We start from the raw sequence: 23,548 nt of genomic DNA on the forward strand, positions 1-23,548 counted from the left end.
TGAACATGCGTCAAGTGTCCGCAAAATTCATCCCAAAAGTGTTGTCAAGTGACCAGAGACAACACCGACTTGAAGTATGCCAAGAACTGATTAATCGGACTAAAAATACCCCAGATTTGTTAAATAGGGTAATTACTGGTGACGAATCTTGGGTATATGGATATGATCCTGAAACCAAAGTGCAGTCTTCGCAATGGAAGACTCCAGTTTCACCATGAGTGTAAAAAGCATGGCAAAATCAATCGAAGGTGAAGTTAATGTTGGTGATTTTTTTTCGATTCTACTGGTATTGTGATTCATGAATTTACCTCTGGAGGACAGACAATTAACCAGGAATACTACAAATGTATTCTTGAGAGTTTGCGTGAAAAGGTGCGGAAGAAAAGGCCTGCATTGTGGAATGACAGGAGTTGCGTGCTACACCATGGCAATGCTCCGGCTCATTGTGCTTTCTCCATCATTGAATTTTTGACCAAATTCAAAATTCCTGTGCTTCCACAACTGCCATATTCCCCGGATTTGGCCCCTGCAGACTTCTACCTGCTTCCTAAACTGAAATTTTCACTGAAAGGGAAGCGATTTGACTCGATTGAAAGCATCCAGGCAAATGCGGAGAGCATCCTTAACAAACTTCAGGAAAAAATTTTGCAGGAATGTTTCCGAAAGTGGAAACACCGTTGGAGTCTGTGTGTTCAGTCAGAAAGGGACTATTTTGAAGGAGATGCATCACAGTAGCATGTAAGTACAACCATTGTACAATTACAAGCCCATTCTTAAAACTTTCCAATCACACCTCGTATATACAGACTACAAACTAAAAATCATAAATTGATAACTGTCACAATTATTTTTATTTTTCTGTCTTAAGCATACTCTAGACTGGAAAGATTGTTCACCAAATGCAATTCATTGTTCTGGAACATCTTACGTGGTCATACTGTGAACATTATGAGTAAGTGACATATCATTTGATCATTGTACACTTGACAGAGACTTGACCTGGTGTGCAAGATATGAGATAGATAAAATATCCTTCAGATTTAAGAAGAATGTAATAACTCCAGTTCAAAAGAAGGTAGTGTCCTTACGTATGAATATTACCGAACATCAGCTTAATGATTCATGCTTGATAAATTCTGACAAATTATTTTTTGGGAGAATGGAAAAACTGGTAGAAGTCGACCTCAGGGAAGATAAGTTTGCATTTTTGAAAAAAGAGAAATCTGTTAACATCAATATAAATTTAAGTGTTAGGAAATCTTTCCTGTGAGTATTTGTCCAGAATGTAGCCTTGTGCAGAAATGCAACATGGCCAACATGCAGTTCAGACAAGAAAAGAATAAGAACTATTGAAATATGGTGCTACCTTAGAATGCCAAAGATTGGATGGGAAGATCGAGTAACTAATGAAGAGTTACTGAATCGAATTGGGAGGGAGGGAGGGAGGGGGGGGGGATGTAATTTCTGGCACAAACTGACAAGAGGAAAGGATCACTTGATAGGACACATCCTTAGGCATGAAGGAACCATCAATTTGGTACTGGACAGAAGTGCCAAGGGAGAAGGGGGAAGAATTTTAGAGAGAGACCAAGGGGTGAATACAGTAACAAGGTTTAAATGGTTGTAGGTTGCAGCTCACAGATGAAGAGGCTTGCACAGGGTATGGTAGTGTGAAGACCTGCATCAAACCAGATCCAGCCTAAAGAAGAGGGCAACAATGTAAAGAGGTTTTCTTAAAGATGCTATCATTGGCACTAAGCCAAAACAGAAGAATACAAACAAAAAGCCAAAAACACAGCATTGATTCAGAAATGTGAACATCTCTGTATAAATTCCATAAGCTGCAAATAAAAATATTAAGTTTCTAATGAGGAAAGTGAAATGTGCAAAGAAACAATGTACAATGACTGAAAAAATGTCCTGAAAAGACTTTAAGAAATGATGTCAGAGAATGTAAACAGCAACACAATATACTGACAGTGAAGTCTTTATTATGTCTTTCTTAAGCAAAATTGTTGTTCAGTCCATAATAATCACTCACCAGCGACACTTAATTTCTTCCTGTAATGATTACGAAACAGTTGCTGCTGATACTTTCAATTTCCAGCACACTTACAACCAACAGAAACCAAGTAGCAATAAGAGGTGCGCCTAGCTGTGCATACATTGCATTTTCAATTCAATGCCTCTCAGCCGGCACAATTTACTCCTAGTTTATAGCATGATGGTTTCTTGGCTCTAGGCTATCACAACATTTACATGAGAATTATTGAGTAATTGTTAGAATAGACCTCAGGTGCCAGTTAGAAAATAATATAGCACTAACTGTACTGAAAGGCTCAACAAAATCAAGTCAATGTGGCTTGGAGTGGAATTTACACACAGTGCCCCCTCAGTAATATCAGGGGATACAAACAGGATGGTGCAGATGGTCAGTTTGTGCTGAAATGCCTGAAGACTATTCAAATGTTAGTGATCCATTATGCCAGGTGACTAGAATTTTTAATAGTTGTGCTCTAGCAACAATATTGCATAGAAATACTCCATGAGTGAAATGCTGACATTCAAGCAAAAATTCTCTTGCTTCGAATAGGAGTACGCAGTCTCCTGAATCTTGCTTCTTTAATACAAATGTCACATAAGGGTTAAATGATCGCACTTTATTGAATTTGGCAATTATATGGGCCATAACTGATAAAAGTGTCTAACTGGTCTACATTAAAATCCTGATGATTCCTGAATGTGGAAAGTCACTCACGTGAGAATGATCCTTCTTGAAACAAAAAAATCACTTTCTGATGTGATTTCTTCAGTGGGACTTGCTGTTCACATGGAACAAATGTTTTGAATTTCCTCTGTTGCTTTCATCTATCTATTAAATCCCTGGTAAACAATGTCACTAATGTTAGTCCTATACCACTTGAGACTCATTAAATAAGATGATTATATTCTTAAGCGTGTGAGCTGCTCTCTCTCTTGTGTGTGTGTGTGTGTGTGTGTGTGTGTGTGTGTGTGTGTGTGTGTGTGTGTGTGTGTGTGTGTGTGTGTGACCGTCTATTGTTGACGAGGCCTTAATGGCCGAAAGCTTTATTTATTTGACAGTCTTCTTGGTGTACCTATCTGTGACTCAGCATCTCTGCTATATGGTGGGTGGCAACTTTCCTTCTTATAATACTGTTATATTCTTAAGATTCAGACATGCAAAATCTAGTAGGTAAATACTTTTAAGAAAAATACTACAACTTCAAATGAACCTGACATAGCAACAAACATGCCAAAATAACAAACAAACGTTATGAAGTTTTACACCAACCAATTTTCCTATGTCAGTTTTCATTATGATGATATTACTACAAGGCGCTCATTCACTTGGTTACCCTTTTATTGTTATTTTGGTTTCTTTCTGTCACAAATGTATTGCCAATCGAAATGTTCATTAGACCCTTTACTATTTTACTGATGAAGTAGCAGCAGCGACAATATTTAAATCATTTGAATGTTTTATACTTTTCGTTCTTTTGCTTTTAATAAAATAAATGGAAATTTTCCTTAAGGATGGCACATTTAGCCATTACTCTCAGTGTCCCCCCCTCCCCCCTCCCCCATTCTCCTTTCATGTTAACAGCAGCTAGAATCTGACATGCATTGCACACATTCATTGTTTTCATTTCCACACTGATTTTTGAAACCACTTTTCTGGTCACTGCAAATGCCTTGCATACTACCCTTTCTTAATTTCAAAACTATATGTTATTAGTACCTGACAAAATTGCTCTGAGGATGATCACACTTGGTGATCACATTTTGGGGGTACTGTCTGTGGCAACTTTCTTAACTAACCTTTTTTAGGTCTACAATGATAAAAAGACTGTTACCTCCTCATAATGTTTAAAGTGCAATCACTAAAGATGTTCCAAAATAATGAATCATGTCCTGTGAATGAACTTTTCAGCTTACAAAAGTAACTGTGGCACTTACAGATTAATGATGTTTAGTTTGCAGTCGGTCCATTTAAATACTATTGATAACTACGTTCTACCCCTAAGCCTTGTTACAGTAATGGGAATAAAACTCACTGGCTTATACACTTGGTATTCAGGCCCACGGCGGCCGTGTCTTTGAGAAGCAAGTTGTACTCCTCACTTTTGAGCTTGCTCATGAAACACATCAGTTGTGGAAACATGTTCTTCTTGTCGCTACTATAACCCAAATATAGAAACAACACAGAATATGTTTGGCAATTCTGTGATCATCAAGTTATTTCCTGGATGGAACAAGATTAACCTGCTATATTCACATGATATTTTCTTGTCATTTCCACTGAATAATCTGAGTGATTTTTACTTAAGGTGTGGTGTCCAGTTATCAGGTTATGGTTTAAACCCCAGGAAAGTAGTTCCACACAGAAACTACAACTAAGTTTGCCTTTTATGTTGTGAATTGTCTGACAATGAGAGACAGGTAAATGCCACAGTTGTTTGCTAGCTGTGAGGTTACATGTCTGCACTGCAAAGCAAAGGGTGATTTGTTCTTGGTTACAATCCTGACACAAGCAAGCTTTTTACCTATTCTGTGACAGAGCTATACGTAGCCACATCAAAAATCTGTACAAAAAAACCTTAATAAAACCCAAACCTTCTCCTTGTATGGACCTGGAGCTATCTTACTGAACAAAAATTCTGAGAGCAAATGCCAATCACTGAACAAAAATTCTGAGAGCACATGCCAATCAATTACTTTTGCCCTGAAGACATTACAGGTGGGCGAACTTAATTACTTAAAAATTTGGGTGGCAATAGTAATAAGTTATAAGCACAAGAAATTAGTTTAGCAACACTTGCAGAACAAAAATTTGAGAAATGAAACTAGTAAAATATAGGAAATTTACATTTCACAAGACTGTTGCTCTACCAACATTATCATATAATACTCAGCAAGGCAAACTGGTAACCCAAGCATAGGGGGAACTAACTTGGTCACGAGACAATGTACAATCCTGATCCAACTGAAAGTAGGCCATTTTGCTACTCACAGTGGCAGCGCAAAAATATCTTCTTGGAAAATATCTTCGTGGGACACCAAGGCAATCTGCTCTTAATTTCAGTAATTCTACTGATAATGAGAAGCAGACAGGTGGGACAGTGATAGTAAAGAAAGTGACGGAAGATGCAAGCAAATGTTTAGACGCAAAAATTAAGTCATTCATGCTGAGTGGAGCAGGATTTAAGCATCTGCCTCAATGCAGAACAGCTAAAATGTACAGAATAAATGTATAATTGATGATATAAATAAATGTGTCATTAGTCAGCAATTTCTGAGATATTATGAACAATACAAGGAAATACCATATCTGCTAAAACTTCATAGTTTTTGTCACAGAAAACTAGACTTCCAAGCTAGTAAAGGAACCCAGAAAAACATTTCCATCCATGGGATTTGATTTTAGAAGGAGCCAGAATGGTCAAATTGTCATATGCTGACAAAGGAACAAAAAAAGGGATAATATATTAGATTTTTTTAATGAAAAATAAAGCATCATAATTAAAGTAGCCAGTAGTTTATTTAGATGAACCATGGACTCGCACACACTACACTATGGATACATGTTGCAAAGTAACAATCTGTGATGAACACTGCAAACAACAATGCCTGCAACATTTCATCGTTGTGAGCATAGTTTTGCTTCATGTTCACTTCTGCTCTATAACACGAAAACATTGTGCAACCATGTAAACATCAACATACAAAAATCAGAAGTATGCAGGATATGGAAAGCTGAAGTTTGGCATTAATTTGGGTGCACCAACTTACCCCTCTTCATTCTACTGACAAAACTTCGCAATTAAATGGTTCTCTTCTCATTACCATCATACTATCTAGGCCTAAATCCTAGAGAACTGGTCTGATGATGCAGCTTCATGCAAGTCTTTTGACATTTTGCTACTACAGCATCTTGCAAGACTTTTATACCCAAGCATCTTTTATGTTGATAGCCCAAGGTTGAGTGTCCCTCCTTCCAGACCTTTCGAACAGAGAAAAATTGAGGCAGCCTCTGGGAATCGAACCTGGGAGCTCAGCACTACTAGCCAAGAATGTTCATCACTAAACCACATAGCCAGTTTGCTTTTGGTGCTGTGACATAAGCTTTTACTGCTGTGACATTTGAAAACTTCAAAGCCATGTATCATGACAAACAAGTTTGTGAAGACTACCAGGGGAAGACATAGAAACTGAAAGTATAATTTGAACATGGAATCAGCATTACATCCGCAATTGAAACAGTAAATTACAAATCAACAGACAAGAAAATTGTAACAGGCACTGAACAGCCTAAAATGAGCAATGAAGAGGAAAAAGAAGAGGCCCAAAGTAAGAACCAACACATTAGTGCAAACAGACTTTGCAAATGCAGCTGGTGTTCCAGATGGCTATAGCTACTGTGTTGCCAGCTCTAGCCAAAATTTTTGCAGTGATAATAGCCTCTAATTCGTTTCCTCATATTTCGAGAATTTCTATAAATTCGATGATAAGCAACACCTGACCATTGCATTGTTCCAAACAGTGCTGACAAGTTTCCTCATAACATATAAATCCATCCTCTTAGTGATTGCAGCCATGCAGAGTTACTGCTTGGATGCAGGCATCTCATTACCCAGCAAGGGGAACTGGTTAGCTGGAAACGGGTGGCAGCACCGTCATGTTTACCCCAGAGAAGCAGGGAGGAGAGGTAGCAACACTACACTGCTCTTAGAAGTTGAATTTTGTCACATGCTATGCATCTGTACATGCCACACAGTGAACTGCCTATTAATAACAAGGACAGAAAAAGGGTGTAAACCATATTTCACCTTGTCTACTCATAAAGCTACACTGGCAGTATCCTACCTTCCCTTGTGAAGTTACGACTGTCCGCAGCTGTGTCTGTTGTTTGTCATCTGTTCTATTAGTCACAACTGATAACGTTGACAATTTTTATTATATTTTCATTTTCCTTATGTGCTAAAGTATCTCTCTCCTCCAGAATCATCAAACAAATTTTTGGTTTGATACATGGTCTTTCTATTCTTCTAATGCTGGGGTGCTCAACCTCTATAGGCTCAAGATCTAGTACATGCAATTTAGTCCATTTAGAGATCTACCAATTTTAAAAAAAAAAATCATAAAACATTTAAGCCTAAAAAACATAGCCAAAATTAACCATTTTAAATACACAAACTACATAAAAGGTAATTTTCTATCGATCAAAAGTTGCAGGTCTAATAAGATATTACAGTTACGAAAAAAATTAAAATATACACCATCATAAATGTTGAAAAAGTTTAGTGAGCTGCTTGGTTTTGCATATTACTGGCAAGATTATTATAATCTGGTGAGCAATTTGTCAGAGCCAATCTTACACAGTCTAAAACATGAGGATCAGTCAATTTATTTCTACATTTATAATTCACTGTGTGCATCACTGAATACATTGCCTCACACAGACAAGTTGATTCCACTTTTACAATGTTAAGGAAGATTTTTACACTAATTAATTTCCAAAAGTTATCTTCACTGTATTCTCATTGTAAGAAAGTGTCATTTTGAAATCAAATTATTTCCTCTTGATGTTCAGTCTCACTATAAGAAGAGTACTCACTTTATATGAAATATCTCCCAGTTTTTGGAAAGGTTTAGCTATGACTGGTTGTACAGATTCTGTAGTATTGAGATATGAAAATTGGTTTTCAAACTCTGTTTCACTGCTGTCACATTGGCTGTATACTTCTTTGCAGCTACTTAAACCAATAATGTTTGTTGATGCGACAGTTCTGACAGTATTTGAGGAAAGTGTTCCACATTTAATTACAGTTTGTGAGCAACAGTTGTCTCACCATGCAGGAGGAAAGACTGTTGGATGGCACAAACATTATAAGCAATGAAATACAGATGGAGACAAAAGTGGAGACAGTGTTGTCAGGTTTAGCTTCTACAAATACTGTGCAAAACACTCATTGTCAAAAACTTGTCTTTTATAAAGAAAGCTCATTTAAAAAGATTTCAGACAAAGGTTTTGAAAGATCAACTTATAGCACCACAGCAGTCAACTGGTTGATTGCAATTTATGGTTTGAGTAACCCTGTTCTAATGTCACAGCAGCAAATGCAAACTAACAGCACAATTCGTTAGCGTTTTCGGCTACTAATGCTAAGATCCTGAGTAGAGTCCAGGTGACCATCTCAAAATTTTCTTTAGCGAAATGGAGGAGGACTCTTCAGCCATGTGATGCCACTTGAAAAACTGCTTGAATGTAAAAGAAGTGTAATTGACATGCAAGTTGCCAAAGCAACAGTATGTAGAAAGGCTTGCACCAGGCTAGATGACAAGATGTGCATGTTGTTCAGGTTGGGGCATAGCACTGCTGTGGTGGTGGAATTGGCAATTCCTAAATCAAGAGAAGGTGCTGCTTACTCACCTGGATGTGGGTTGTACAGGTTATGGGGACTGGAACTCCTCGGCGAGCCATTAATGAAGCATCCCTACTCACATAGTCCTTCCTTCACTTTAATGTAGAGAGAGGATTGCAGGAGACAGGAAGCTATTACCCCTTTATGATGGCAGTGGTAGCTGGTGAGCTAGGAGCTGAGATGAGATGAGGACTATCGGCTCTGAAAACGGCTCATTTTAGCAGGGGTGGTATTGACATCAGTGAAACTCCTACAGTGTATGCCAGGCGCAGCTCCTGGTGGCCTGACTAAATGGTGGTCGCTGCATATCTCAGTGGGATAGACAGTGATAATCAGTAACATCCAGCATTGCTAAAGTCAAAGGCACATGCCTACACTGAGTGGTGACCAGCAGTAGTAAAGGCCCTCAGGAACCAGTGAACAGCAACAGCGGGACCAGGCAGCCCATAGCCAACACTCAAACATGCAACCCACCAGGGATATATTCGCCAACAGGACATAGTCACCTGGCAGGTGACCTAGCATTGTGAATGCACTAAGTAATCTGCACACAGACCCTTATACTTGAAAGATTTCAAATAAGTTCAACGGGATTTAGGTCTAGACAGTTTGGTCACAGTAGCAAGGGAACCTTTCCTTGCAAGGTTGATGTTCCTTAAAGTCAAAAGTTTGGCTACCCATGCCCCCTGTATTTTTAATTTGCTCTGCATGAAAATCCAAAGCTTTCCTGTTATAGACAAAGAAGAGATGAGAACACAAAATGAAACTCTGCATTCACAACAATTATGCATAAGCCAACATTGTGGATGAATGAGTCTGCAGCATCATTAGGAGAAAGCCTGGTTGTGGCCAATACTGTCGCCTCACACTAGTTAATGGGGTGGCGGGGGGAAGGGGAGGATTTGATATCCTCCAATGGGCAAAGTCTCTAGTCCACATAGCAAAATGTAGTGGATGGCACAGCAGGCCACTATCAGTTCACTGTTTGTAAAGCTTACACATCATATACATCTTATTAAATCAATCCTGCAATGTTTCTTGATTTCCCTTTGTTTACAAATAGTCTACATTATTGGGAAAAGATAGATTGCTACTCACTGTACAGATGAACCGCTGAGTTGCAGAGAGGCGCAACAAGAAGACTGTTATATATTGTACCTTTCGGCCAAAGCCTTCTTCAGCAAAGAAAACACATACACATTCACACAAGCAAGCACACACGACCACTACCACCGGCAGCTATGGTCTGAGCTACTGGTGCTAACAGTGATGTGTGCGTGAGATGTGCTTGCTTGTGTGAATGCTCTCTCATTCTAAAGCTCACTATCAACATAGCTTCAATTTTTAGTTGTATGTTCGTAACATTTGTTCGATCTTAACTGAACTGATTAAGAGATCGACAAGTGCACAGCTTTTATCCTAAGCCACTTGTGTTGTATCCTGCGGGTTACTAAGTTGCCAACCATAAATTTTCAAGTATAATTTGCAGCATCAGAATATTTTTCTACAATTTTGTGGTCCACGATGATGCTGAGTACTTCAGTGTGGTTAGAAACATACACCTGTAGCCTAGACTCATAATTTGTGTGCAAAATTTTAATTTCTACAAGAAGCTATCGTTTTAATTTCTTGCTTTAAAGTTTTCACTTTTGTAATGTACAGCCATTTCGTAAATCTAATTGAAATACATTGTAATGAAGGGTACACTTATTACACTTTATCAAAATTTATCATCAAAACATGGCTTGTTTTACACTGAACACAGAAATGTGTGTATAAATGAAACCAGGACTTTGAAAATTAAAAAAAAAAAAAAATGAAAATAAAAATTTATATAGTTTTATGAAACTGAAATAAACTATCACAGGTGCATCAGCATCCACCAAAAACTGGTAAAAATTATAGCTGCATCAAAATCAATCAATCTGTTTAATATTAAAAGAAAAGAAGTAAAAATATGTAAGATACAGAGAAGAAAAGAAAATTTTTATTCTCACCTGCCGTCCTCTTCCTTTGCCTTGTGAAGCTCCTTCTATGATACCTGGCAAATCCAGGAGTTGGATGTTTGCACCTTTGTATTCAATAACTCCAGGTATACAAGTAAGAGTTGTGAATTCATACGAAGCAGTTTCACTCTGTGTAGTTGTTAGTGTGCTGAGAAGAGTAGACTGAAAGTTTACAAACAAGGCGAGAATGCAATGGATGGCAAAAGACAAATTTAGGAATATTATTGTTAAGTATTAATATGCTCAACCTTACATGCTAATGTCACATAAACAGCTATTTCTTCTGAGTAATAAAAATGTAGCACCCATACATCTTTTTAAAACTGATTTCTTTGAACTGAGGTAAATGGCTTTTACAAATGATTATCATATTTACATGCTGATATAATTTAAAAATGAGGAAGTGATACGCTATGTAGAAATAACATATGAAGGTCATGAGATTAACCACTGAAAATGAAGGTTATCGGTATTCATTTGTAGAATTTGATTTAAACTTTCTTCGTAATACTTGTGAAAACTAAAAAACTGGATGCTGTGTTTCAAGCCAGTTTACAGAGCATTCAACATAGTAACTGATTTTTATATATGAGTATATGCTATTTCTATACGAGTATAGACGTAAAAAAAAAATTACTTAAATGTCAAATCTGAATTTGAAAAACATTCTATGAGGCTAATATGAAATTGTTCTTGAAACTAAGACTGAATTAAATGTGACATCTGTTTTAGGATATTTAATCACCAGTTTGCTGAAACATCAGTATTTATATGTAAAGAATTCCTACCTTTACAGCAATACTGTGTTTTTGAAAACTACATATGGCTGTAGCCAAGAAAATGCGCATTGTATTATTTACTTGGAAGTAAAAATTTACTTACCTTTCCAACTGAAGGGAATCCTATCAAGGCAACACGAGCATCGCCCGATTTTAATACATCGAAACCTTCACCTTTCTCTGATTTTTTTGGTGGTTCAAGAAGTTGTGACCTGTATTTAGCTAGTTTCGCTTTCAGCAAACCAAGATGATATTCAGTTGCTGTGTGGAATGAATGTGTTGATTGATCAAATTCTTTGCAATAAGAATATTAATCTAAAGAAAGCTAACTCAAGACAGTTATAACTCCAAAAAGAATACACGCAGGTTTATTTATTTTAGTGAATGTGTGTACTATAATCTATACAGTGATAAACTTGCTTTAGGTATGGAATATGTCAAGATTACTGTTGCAAATATCTAGTTGTTCATCACATATAAAACACTTAAGTTATCAATGAAGATACTAATGTACTAGAAACACAAAAATAAGTGATTGCCACATTTGCATTGAATAAGGGATGATATGTCCAGTTTTGTCACATTAAGGTAACAAGTATCATTTATACATAGACCCCATATGACAATAACATTATAGACATAACATGTAAATTGAAAATTGAGAAACTGATATCTGTTGAAGAAAAGTACATACATAGTCCCGTAGTCTGTTAAATATGTGACTATAGCCACCACATATACACACATCAATTCCAATCTCTACGACCAACTACAAATGAAATATCCCATGTCAACGTTCATTGTCAATAACTTAAGTTAACGGCCTCCAAGTTTTTTGTGGCTAAATCTATGCATAAAACTTTCTCAGAGCTCAAATTGCGCCATCAACCCCAACAATTAGTAAAAAAAGGAATGATAAAGGCATGAGTACCTTCAAAAGCTAGCAATTCAACTCAAACAATATGTGGTGTAAACATTGAGAAAATTGTATGCATAAAACTGAGCTTTATTTCTGCCACTTCAAATGTGGACAGTGTCTCACAAGCAAATTTTTATTTGAAGAATGTAAACAGTGATCTCTTTCCAACATTTTAATGTAGTAAACTCAATGAAGGTCGATAAGTATGAGAGTTTATATGGAGTTGATAAACATTCCACCAACAGCACAGCTACAGTTAGAGTTTCCAAAAGTGACAAGGCCTGGAGGAAGAACAAGATGAAGTATTCAAAATTGTCTAGCCTATCATGTACTTTTTCTTTTACTAGCTGAGAGACTCCATGACAATTCAACACTGCACCCAACCCAACTTGCACCGATTTCTTTCAGATTTGATGTACCCAATAAACCACACAAGAGATGGAAAACTAGAACAATGCAGAGATATACAAAATTTGTGAAGAAAGTTACTCTGCGAAGTTTGGAAATTGTGTGAACTTTACTTGCACATGTCTCAACGTAAATGACTACAATTCTGCTGGTAATCCAGATACAGCAATGAAATTTGTATAAATGAAATGCTAAAGAGTGGAGCTTTACACTGATTTGCAACACGGAGGGATCCTATGAGTTTTCACATTCGAGGACACTGACCTCAATCTTCAACCTTGAATATCTCAAAAAACCCCAAGGCATTATGACCAAAAATTTATTTTGTCTATATCACTATACTAACAAGTTGTGGTAAGCAGCTATGTATCTGGAGTTTCTCCAGGACAATAGACAATAGTAGTTACCATTATTCTGACACATTGGCGAAAATTTCCTGCTGTGGACAGCCAATCAGAAAGCCTTTTATTTCAACCAATCATCAGTAGCTTGTTTCATGGATGCGGCTTGTTTACTCAGACTGCAGTGGAAATGTGCTATGAAGTAATACTCAGTAACAGTTTGTGACAAATAGCTTTCAAGTCAAAATTGTACTGTTGCAATCTTGGTCTTGGAATAGCACCAAAGAATTTGAAGTATGTTTAGGAGTGTATGGTAAAAGTGTCCTAACATACTGCTAGATAGAAAAATTTGCAGCAAATGTGAAAAGCAAATATCATGAAGCCCGCCAATTCCTGTCAGGTGTTGCCTCAGCTCTGCTAGGTACTTCCAGTGAAGATGTTAAGTGAAGAAGAAACGACATCAGATCTGGCAGTGGATTCTTTAAGTACCAGCCTTCAGTTTTTAGGTGAATCTCCTGTAAAACAAATAATAAAAAATAAAAATAAAATAAAAAAAGGCTTCAGTGCAAGAAAAAATACCCAAAGCAGAAATTTGAAATGGTTGCTTCAGTGTTGGAGTATACTAATGTGGCATAACTAGAAAAAGAAGTGTGTGGAAAAAATGGAGGAGGAGAACTCAGCTAAGCTGAAAGATAAGTTTCACTATACAAAATGTATGTGTGACAAAATATAAATTTTGACAGTACTTCCAAAGAGGTGGAGTAGAAGGAAAACCATGAAAGAATTTTCCACTTCAGGTCACATACTACAAGGAGCAAAGCAGTTAGCATACCATGGTATATTAGTGACACCAAATCCAAAACCAGGCAAGACGTTGTGAAAAAAAAACAGTTCAACGTGTGTTATCCATGTGATGCCAGGGAGAAAAGACTGTGTGTCGGTGAAATAAAATGTAATTAGTGTGCATATGCAGAAGCATCTAGGGTTGTGCAGTCTTAAGGAATTGTATGCATATTTCAAAGACACATACCAAGATGAGCGACTGGATTCTCAAAATTTTGTGAGTTGCTGCCAAAGCACTGTGTTCTTGCGTATGTCAGTGGGATCTATGCTGTTTTTGTGCGTCACACATAACTGTAACTTAATGGTTGAAGGGTGTAAATTTAAAGAACTAACACAATGTGAAGAACACATGTTACCATTGCAAAAGCACTGTGTAGCATTTGTTATAAGTATGTTCCTTAGGTGCACGTCCCTACTGTATAAGTCTGACCCAAGACTAATTGATTACCTGTTGAACTGTTCAGTATGAACTGCACTGATGAAATTATGAGTACATACGAGTGTTGATTAACCACAGGCAGGGTACTTCTAGAGACTATAACAAAATCTACAGAGGAGTTCAGTGATTTTACAATAGCTCCTACAACACTCATATATCACCCAGCAGCAGTCATAGATCTTTAGAGTCACTAATGACGAACTCAAAGTAAATGAGTATCGCATTGCTCATGATTTTGTAGATGATTTTGTAGACAACTGCCCTTTCATCAGTCAGGATGAAGTACTGGAATTTCCCTCGAATAATATACAGGTTACAATTCACCAGTTTGTAGCTTATTATAGACACATGAATGCTACTGAAATACACCAGGTGTCTTGTGAAAATAACTGTCTTCAGCATGATACAGTATGTGTGTATTCTTTCCAGCACAATTTCAGCAACTTCTTAAAAAGTCACTTTCAATTCCAAAGCACATTTACCACTTTATGGATGGATGTGCTGCCCAATAAAAAAACAGAAAGAATTTCATGAATCTGCCCTACTATCAGGAAGATTTTCAAGTGCATTATTTTGCTACAGCACACTGCAAAGGACCTAATACTGTGGTTGCAGAGACTGTAAAGAAATTAGCCACACTTGCCACTTTCAAGCGACCACAAGAAAACCAATCACAACAGGTGTTTCAGTGGTGCAAAAAAAAATTCCTTCATCTGTCTTCAACTATACATTGGTTTCCCATTATGATTAAGATATGCCCAAGATAAAGTAACATTTCAGGAGTACAAGTAAAATTCTAGGTACCCACAGGCTTGCATAATACCAACTAACCAGAGGCTGTAAAAACAAGGAGGTATGCAGCTTCTTTAGTGAGCAGTGATGAGTCAGTGACTGCTATGTGGAAGGAAATGCTGTTCATAGACATATGTAGATATGTGCCTGTGGGTATGACAGTCATTGGTGGGTTGCATATGTCTTACAAACTTATGAAGAGACTGAGTAGAGGTCAGCTTCTTGCACCTACATGAACCATCACCATTGTTTGTGTTTCCTGCCTTTCCATACACTTGTGTAATCAGAAGATGGAACATTTTCACAAGATTGGATCCAGTGACACCTACTGGAAGCACATACGCTCTCCCTGCATCAGATCTGGCGAACATTAACGATTTAATCAGAGACTTGTGAAACAAGATGTAACCACTTTTTATTGACTACACTGTAAATGGTCCAAACACCCCTACAATAATATAAACCATATTCTCTCGAATAATATGCAGGTTTCAATTCACCAGTTTTTAGCTTATTATAGAGACATTACTTACGAATTTTATTTTTTAATAATTTGTGTTTCATATTAATATGCTACCTTTTACTTTTTGATAATGTACTAATGATGACAAAATTAATTTTTGGGTTAGTGGCATACTAGAGCAACACAAAAAAAAATTTATATGTATATTACTAGGCCCTTTGCTGCCTATAAAAATGAATGTGCTGTGTTTTGATATATTCAAGGTCAATGACCTTGAATATGAAAATTCTTGAAAATCTGCTATGTTGCATATTGATGTATAGCTCTACTCATTAGTGTTCAATGGTACAAGGTTCATTACTGCTTCATTACTGCATCTCGATTTGAACCAGAATTACAGCCATTTATGTTGAAGTAGATGCACGTAAATTTAACACAATTTCTAAACTTTGCAGGCCTGTAACTTCCTTCATAATTGTCATATACTTGTGAAAATTGGTAGTTTTCAATCTCTTATCTCAATCATTGCATGCACCAAGTTTGAAAGAAATCTAAGACAGTCAGGTTCAAAATATTACTTTTCCGCATTGAACTGACGTGGAAAGAACCAGCAATAGTTACATGAATTTCTTGTCAAGCCACAAAGCGAGCAAGGACTCTTGACACTTCCCATCACTAATGTTAGCTACAGGGAGCGTAGCAAATCTGGTATTTCCATCACTGTCAGTGCCCATGAAGTTGCAGAGTGGCAAGCTAACACCAAAACATTTCCATAATACAGACCAAGACACAAAGTATTATGATTTTTGAGATCAAATATTTGCTGAGATTATGTACTAGTTATTGCCTCACCACACTCTTCATGTTTCAGAGAATCTCGGAGTATCCATGGTGGTGTGTGTTGGATGCGAAGTCAGTAACTCAAACTGGGAAAATGTATTTTGAAACTAATGAGCTAAGGAAAAATGAACATTATGTTTGAAACATACTAAGCTAAGCTACTTAGTATCTTGCAAAATTAAGTCCAGTTACACAATGTAGGACATTAAGATACAGCTGCTTCAACTCTAGCCCATAGAAAATCCACAATTTACAGTGTGCAGATCCTGGGGTCTAGTGACCTGTCCCTTCTATCCCTCTCTGTTCCCTGATGAAGGAACAAATAGTTTTGATAGCTATGAATAAACCTTTCCTACTTTTTACAGCATAAATAAATATATAACGACAAGGAAAGACAGAAGTTGAGGGAGTCGCGGTACTGCTGTCTGTTGGTGATGCACACATTGTCTGCCATAGTAAATCCATTCATCTACATTTGGTTGTTTATTAGTGACTGCAATGTTTGCAGTCAAAGTAAGGGAGTAATAAATGAATCTATAGTTTGAACTTTATTCTTGGAGAGAGGGTTTTTTTTATCACAATAACAAGCCATAGAATTTTACAATACAGTTGCTGTGTCCCCTGGCTACTGCCTGCACAATACAGCCCCCCTACATACAGTTGCATACTGCAAGTTGCTGAAGCTACAGTCCAGTAACGACATTTCCTCTGGAGATCAAACGAAAACAAGCTCACAAGTACACAAACATCCTGGACAATTTACAACTGAAGCTCCTGCAGCTGTGTGGTTCCAGCCTCACTGCCAGAGTGTAAGCATCACTGGAAACAGCACTGCCATTGTGGCAATAACTCACTTCTGCATCCCACCTGCCCCTGGAGTGCCAAGCCAGTATTCTTCTACCAGGCGGGTAGTTAGGTCACCAACTGACCATTCAGTAACAAGTGCACACTCCGAGATTCCACTGGCCACAACTGGAGGCCTGTGCTTAGCAGCCCATCAAATGAAGCCTACACCCAAGCTCTCACCTCACTGAACCTCGCCTCAATATTCCTCGAGCTAATCTCTCTGCATGCTAGCTTCAATTCGTTCTCGAGCAGCCACTGCCCACCACCAACCACAGCCTGGCCTTGTTTATAGAAGAACATTCCTTGCAACCCAAGTCACTGACTTTCAGCCAGAACAAAGTTGTGTGGACTGATTTCCCAAGGAAACCAGGTAATTATTTTCCATTTACTAGACTTTAAAAACTACAATTATTCCTGGATACCTTGGCAACTAAATCCTAGTGTGTTATTTCCCCTCAGTCATAAACACTGCAATGGTCAGTAATGGAGTTGACCCTGAACATAAATAATCCATGGCTGCCACAAGTTTCCCCAAGTGAAATTCCCTGATATTTCCCCGATTTCCAGACAATTTTTAGCATTTTTCCCTAGCAAATTTTGAAATCTCAAGGGTAAGTAAAGACACAAGTTGACAAAAAAAATGTAAGGACTTCTGTATTCCTCAACATGTGAGCAAAAATCTTAAGTACCAACATCAACATCTTTTGTAATGAATTGCTTTTAGATGAAGAAATCAAACCAAATAGTATATATGTTTCATTAAGACCACTGATGTTATTTTATTTCAATAAAGTGAAACACATTTGCTGACAAGAATAAACATTTTGTTGGAGTCGCAAGACAGATTTAAAATACCTTCACTCCTTTCAGAAATAACCTCAGAAAAACGTAGGCCTCTTGAAAAAAATTGATAAGCTGGGGAGGAGTTATGTAAATCAACACTATAGATGACTGCCAATGAAATGTTGGTTCTACAATGTTCGCTATTGTTGTTTATTACCCACTGTGTTATGTCTATTATTCTATAGGTATTGTGTAATTTTTCTTTCAAGAAATACATGAATGCACAGCATACAAACTGCCAGTGACTGCCACAATTTTCTTCTTCTTATCGTCCATATTTTCTACTATATAAACTACTTTTGAAGTGCCAAAATGTATTAGAATAAATAAAATGTCTATAAAACACTGCACTGTACAATGTACTTGCGGCAAAACAGTTGCAATTCCTGAAATCTATTACCCATGGCCTCTGGCCTGCCAAGGAGCAGCACAGTACTGGGTCCATGGATACAACATGAAAATCTGCCGCATTGCGCCACACACAGACAGACTCAGTCTGTGGGCAGATTGGTGAGACTAGATCCAAAAGGCAGGAGCCACACATTAGTGGGAAACTATGGCTTCAGATCGGAAGTCCCAATATGTTAGAGATACCCACGGAATGACCTGCAGTTTTGGCCCGTCATGGAGGTTCACAGGTGTGGCCAGCTATTCACATGTCACAGACACCATGTTAATGAAATGAGACTGCGGTGATCACCCACACAACAGATAACTTGCACAAACATTCTGAGAATCAATACTAATGAGGATAGGTAGCAACTCACCGTAAAGACGATCGCTGAGCCACAGTGGGGCACACAAAGAAGACAATCACACTCTAACAACTAAATTTTTGGCCATAACCTTTGTCAGAAAATGAGAGCACACACACATTCACACAATAGCTCAGACACAACACAGGCACACATGACCGTTGTCTCTGGCTGCTGCATTGACAAGCTCTGAGAATAAGATCCAACCAAACAAGTCCTCACACCTCCCTGCCTCTCATTGGCATCTGCTAGGCTAGCAGCAAGGAGGGGTGGCAGCACTGACTGCAAGCTGAGGGGAGGGGTGGGAAGACAAGATGCATTAAGAATAAGAGAGTAAGGAGGCGACGTACAAACTCAGCTGCGCCCAGCCAGCAACGAAGCACGACATCTCAGTAAACAATTAATTTCATGCTACTGAGACAGAAACGAGATTTTTCCAGTGCTTTTCAAATTTCCCCAATATTTCCACGACTTCCAGAGCTTGTGGCACCCTGATAAATGTAATATATTGTGCAGAAAGAGGAAAAGAACTGGAAAACAGATTCCAGGCTCAATGGAAAAATCTTAAATAGAAATTCATCTCCAAAACAAGTAGCTTACACACAATTGTTTGACAGGTTCTTGTGGATAGCTCATCAGCCAGAGATTGTTACCAACGAGAGAGGGAGAGGGGGTGAGGGGGAGAGGGAGAGAAAGATGTGGAGAAGATCCTGTGAAGAATGGTGCATAGGCACTGGGTATCACAGAGAAGCTTGCTATTGAAATTTAGAGTACATTCTTGGAAGAATCAAGCAACATAGTACTCCAACAAAGATGTCGAGAAAAGATGACAAGAAAAATCAGAGAAATTAGAGCTAATATGGGAATACATCAACAATCTCCCCAGATGCCACTGATGAACGGAACAGGGATGGGAAGAAAAAGAAAGTGGACCCAGAGTCATCCGCCACACACTGGAATGTGGTTTGCAGAGTATAGATGAAGATGTTTAAACTCTTGATTATAGCCAGTCCACTGAACTACACTACTGTCCATTAAAATTGCTACACCACGAAAATGACGTGCTACAGACATGAAATTTAACCAACAGGAAGGAGATGCTGTGATATGCAAATGATTCGCTTTTCACAGCATTCACACAAGGGTGGCGCCAGCGGCAACACCTACAACGTGCTGACATGAGGAAAGTTTCCAACCAATTTCTCATACACAAACAGCAGTTGACCGGCGTTGGCTGGTGAAATGTTGTTATGATGACTCATGTAATGCAGGAGAAATGTGTACCATCACATTTCGTGCTTTGATAAAAGTCAGATTGTAGGCTATCACGATTATGGTTTATCATATCGCGACATTGCTGCTCGCGTTGGTCGAGATCCAATGGCTGTTGGTAGGTTCGCGTTGGTCGAGATCCAATGACTGTTGGTAGGTTCAGGAGGGTAATACGGAACGCCATGCTGGATCCCAACGGCCTCGTATCACTAGCAGTCAAGATGATAGGCATCTTATCTGCATGGCTGTAACTGATCGTGCAGCAACGTCTCGATCCCTGAGTCAACAGATGGGGACGTTTGCAAGACAACAACCATCTGCACGAACAGTTCGACAACGTTTGCAGCAGCATGGACTATCAGCAGCATGGACTATCAGCTCGGAGACTATGGCTGCATTTACCCTTGACACTGCATCACAGACAGGAGTGCCTGCGATGGTGTACTCAACGACGAACCTGGGTGCACGAATGGCAAAACGTCATTTTATCGGATGAATTCAGGTTCTGTTTACAGCATCATGATGGTCAATCTGTCTTTGGTGACATCATGGTGAACACACATTAGAAACGTGTATTCGTCAACGCTATACTGGCATATCACCTGGTGTGATGGTATGGGGTGCCACTGGTTACACGTCTCGGTACCTCTTGTTCCCATTGACGGCACTTTGAACAGTGGACGTTACATTTCAGATGTGTTACAACCCATGGCTGTACCCTTCATTCGATCCCTGCAATTACATTTCAGCATGATAATGCACGACTGCATGTTGCAGGCCCTGTACAGGCCTTTCTGGTTACAGAAAATGTTCGACTGCTGCCCTGGCCAGAACATTCTCCAGATCTCTCATCAATTGAAAACGACTGGTCAATGGTGGCCGAGCAACTGGCTCGTCACAATATGCCAGTAACTACTCTTGATGAACTGTGGTATTGTGTTGAAGCTGCATGGACAGCTGTACCTGTACATGCCATCCAAGTTCTGTTTGACTCAATGTCCAGGCACATCAAGGTGGTTGTTCTGGGTACTGATTTCTCACGATCTATGCACCCAAACTGCGTGAAAATGTAATCACATGTCAGTTCTAGTATAATATATTTGTCCAATGAATACCCGTTTATCTTCTGCATTTCTTCTTGGTGTAGCAATTTTAATGGTCAGTAGTGTAGATATCACCCTCTCTTCCTAGAATGAAGTATTTCAATACCCAGAGGGATTCATTTCCAGTCTTTGCCTTTGTTTAATTCTACCTACTTTTTTTTTATGAGAAACAAGGACTCAAAGTACAACAGGTATATGTTTAAGAAAGAGTTTACTATTGCATCTACACTGCCCCATATGTCTCTTCCCTGCAGTCTTCCTATAATTCCTCTCTAGACACTGATCAGGATAAAAGCTACGATTCTGTGAGATAATAACTTTAATTATCTGAAACTAACTAGCCATCAATCTTAGTTAACATTTGATCATTGATTCTGCATCTGCATCACAGAGGGTAATTTGGCCCAGAAACAAACTGTCAATGGTTCTTGCACTGTCCTCTTAATTCCAAGTCACACATCACCAGGTCAAGGAGCACTCCATCAGTACTATCCGACAGAAAGTCAACTTCAAAGTCACCACAAACAATGATACTCTGTCTGCACAACATTAATCAAATTGTCTGTAGCTACTTTAAGCAGCATAATGCGTTTCCTGCTGGTGGCCTATGAACTGTCAGTACCAGCACCGGTAATCTGTGTATTTCTTGATTCACTATTGTAGCATTGGATTTATTTGGAGGCGGAGACCAGACAGTGAGGTCATTAGTCCCACTGGATCAGGGAAGGAAGTCGGTTGTGCCCTTTCAAAGGAACCATCCACACATTTGCCTGAAGGAAACCACGGAAAACCTAAATCAGGATGGCCGGATGTGGGATTGAACAGTCATCCTCTCAAACGCGATTCCAGTGTGCTAACCCCTCTGGTGCATTTCCCGGTTTCACTATTGTGCCACAGCATTTAAAGTCTGAAAGACTTTTTTACCCACTAAGGGGTGAAAAAGTAGCACGTAAATTAAGTCACAAACATCATTCACTGTCCAGGTGTATACAGTAACACGAAGTTCAGCGTACGATACGTGATGATAAGATCATACAATATCATATGTTCTAATAGACACCTACGGATGAAAAGTAATTAACAGTACTGAAAATGTAAGCAATCAAACCTTTATTCTGAACAAACGTGGCTTTTAATTTGGTAACACTAGAAAGTAACATAAGAATGATATAAATTTATTTCAGCACAATTTTTCGAATATGACAATTCGGTACCGGTAATGTAAGGTCTTAGTGATCTTCTTCTACCTGTAGAAGCAAAATATAAAATTGAAAACTGACTTCCACCGCGAAATATTTGTAGCTGACGTTGATCGCATTGGAGGAAATCTATTTAATATCCAAATGACAATAACCAAACCATACCATAACCAAAAAATTACCTTTGTTTTTTTGGGTTCTGGCGATCTCTTTCTCAATTTCCGATATCTTTTCCAAAATACCCATGTTGTATACCCGTGTCACTAACCACACTAGTTTATTTACCACCACACCATCTACATCGCAATGTGTACCTTCCAAAGATATGACTTCTGAAGTTTGTTTTTATTCTTCAAATATACATAGATTTTATTTCGCAGGTACGAGGTGTTTCGGCGGATCTGTTTTTTTTTTTTTTTAGTTTCGGCGGATTTGTTTTTTTTAATTAATTTATTTATTTATTTATTTATGGATGATTACCGGCGAGGGGTGGGGGGGGGGGGGGGGATTCTAGTCAAGTGTTTACATTAGTACACAGCTAAGTCGAGGTCTGAAATCCAGTCAGAAGCTTTTGCAGAGACACCGCACAGATCTTCTATTGTCCCTTAGAAAGTTCTGACGTAATATTCAAATGTTACAGTAGTTTGTTGCTCTTCGTCGCAGTTACGCTGAGGAAAGGGCTTCCATTCTCTCAGTCTGCACCAGCGTTGTTGACACAGATGAAAACCTACCGGTAACTTCTAGGGAGTTTAAATTAGTTGGTAAAATGGAAATTTTTTTGTAACGTATATAAACTTTTATTTAAAGATTTTAACAATTACAGATTTTTACTTGAAATGATATGCTTTATTATTAATCGGTGATGGACATTTTCTCGTTTTTCTTTTGTTAGTGTTATTTGAATAGTCCTTTGGTAAGTAACAACACTTTTATTCGTTGAGAGTCCTTCAGATAATTTTTTTACACATTTGCGTTATTTTGATTTCTTGTATTTAAACTACACACATTGTAACATGTTCGCTATATGTTTGACAAAGGCGAAAGGAAGAAACAAGAAAAATATATATGAATAAATAAATGAAGGTTACTAATGTACTGACTTTAGGTGGACGTATCAATTTGCACACATATATTGAGGCAAAGGATGTATAAAGTGAAAAATATTATAAATCACAAAGAAGCAGGCTAAATTTAGGCACATGATGAGCAGAAGTAGAAACAAAAAAAGAAGAAAACCGTAACTTGAATGGAGAGAG

The 23,548-nt window shown here is 38.2% G+C and overlaps 1 protein-coding gene across 2 annotated transcripts in view; it reads right to left on the reverse strand.

Annotated features, from left to right (window-relative positions):
- LOC126457553 (developmentally-regulated GTP-binding protein 2) overlaps positions 1-22,632 on the reverse strand; it is a 124,752-nt gene extending 102,120 nt beyond the window's left edge. Inside the window, exons 1-3 of one of the 2 annotated variants that reach the window (XM_050093963.1) lie at positions 22,475-22,632; positions 11,333-11,490; positions 10,442-10,612 (exon numbers count right to left, since the gene is read on the reverse strand). In XM_050093963.1, coding sequence (XP_049949920.1) covers positions 10,442-10,612; positions 11,333-11,490; positions 22,475-22,538 — 393 coding nt within the window. In that variant the 5' untranslated portion in view covers positions 22,539-22,632. Of the gene's footprint in view, positions 1-10,441; positions 10,613-11,332; positions 11,491-12,963; positions 13,119-22,474 lie in introns of those variants that run through there. The other variant, XM_050093964.1, reaches the window with a different exon arrangement.
- Positions 22,633-23,548: the final 916 nt, after the last annotated feature.

This window comes from Schistocerca serialis, chromosome 2, assembly GCF_023864345.2.
Source record: "Schistocerca serialis cubense isolate TAMUIC-IGC-003099 chromosome 2, iqSchSeri2.2, whole genome shotgun sequence".
Lineage (NCBI taxonomy): Eukaryota > Metazoa > Arthropoda > Insecta > Orthoptera > Acrididae > Schistocerca > Schistocerca serialis.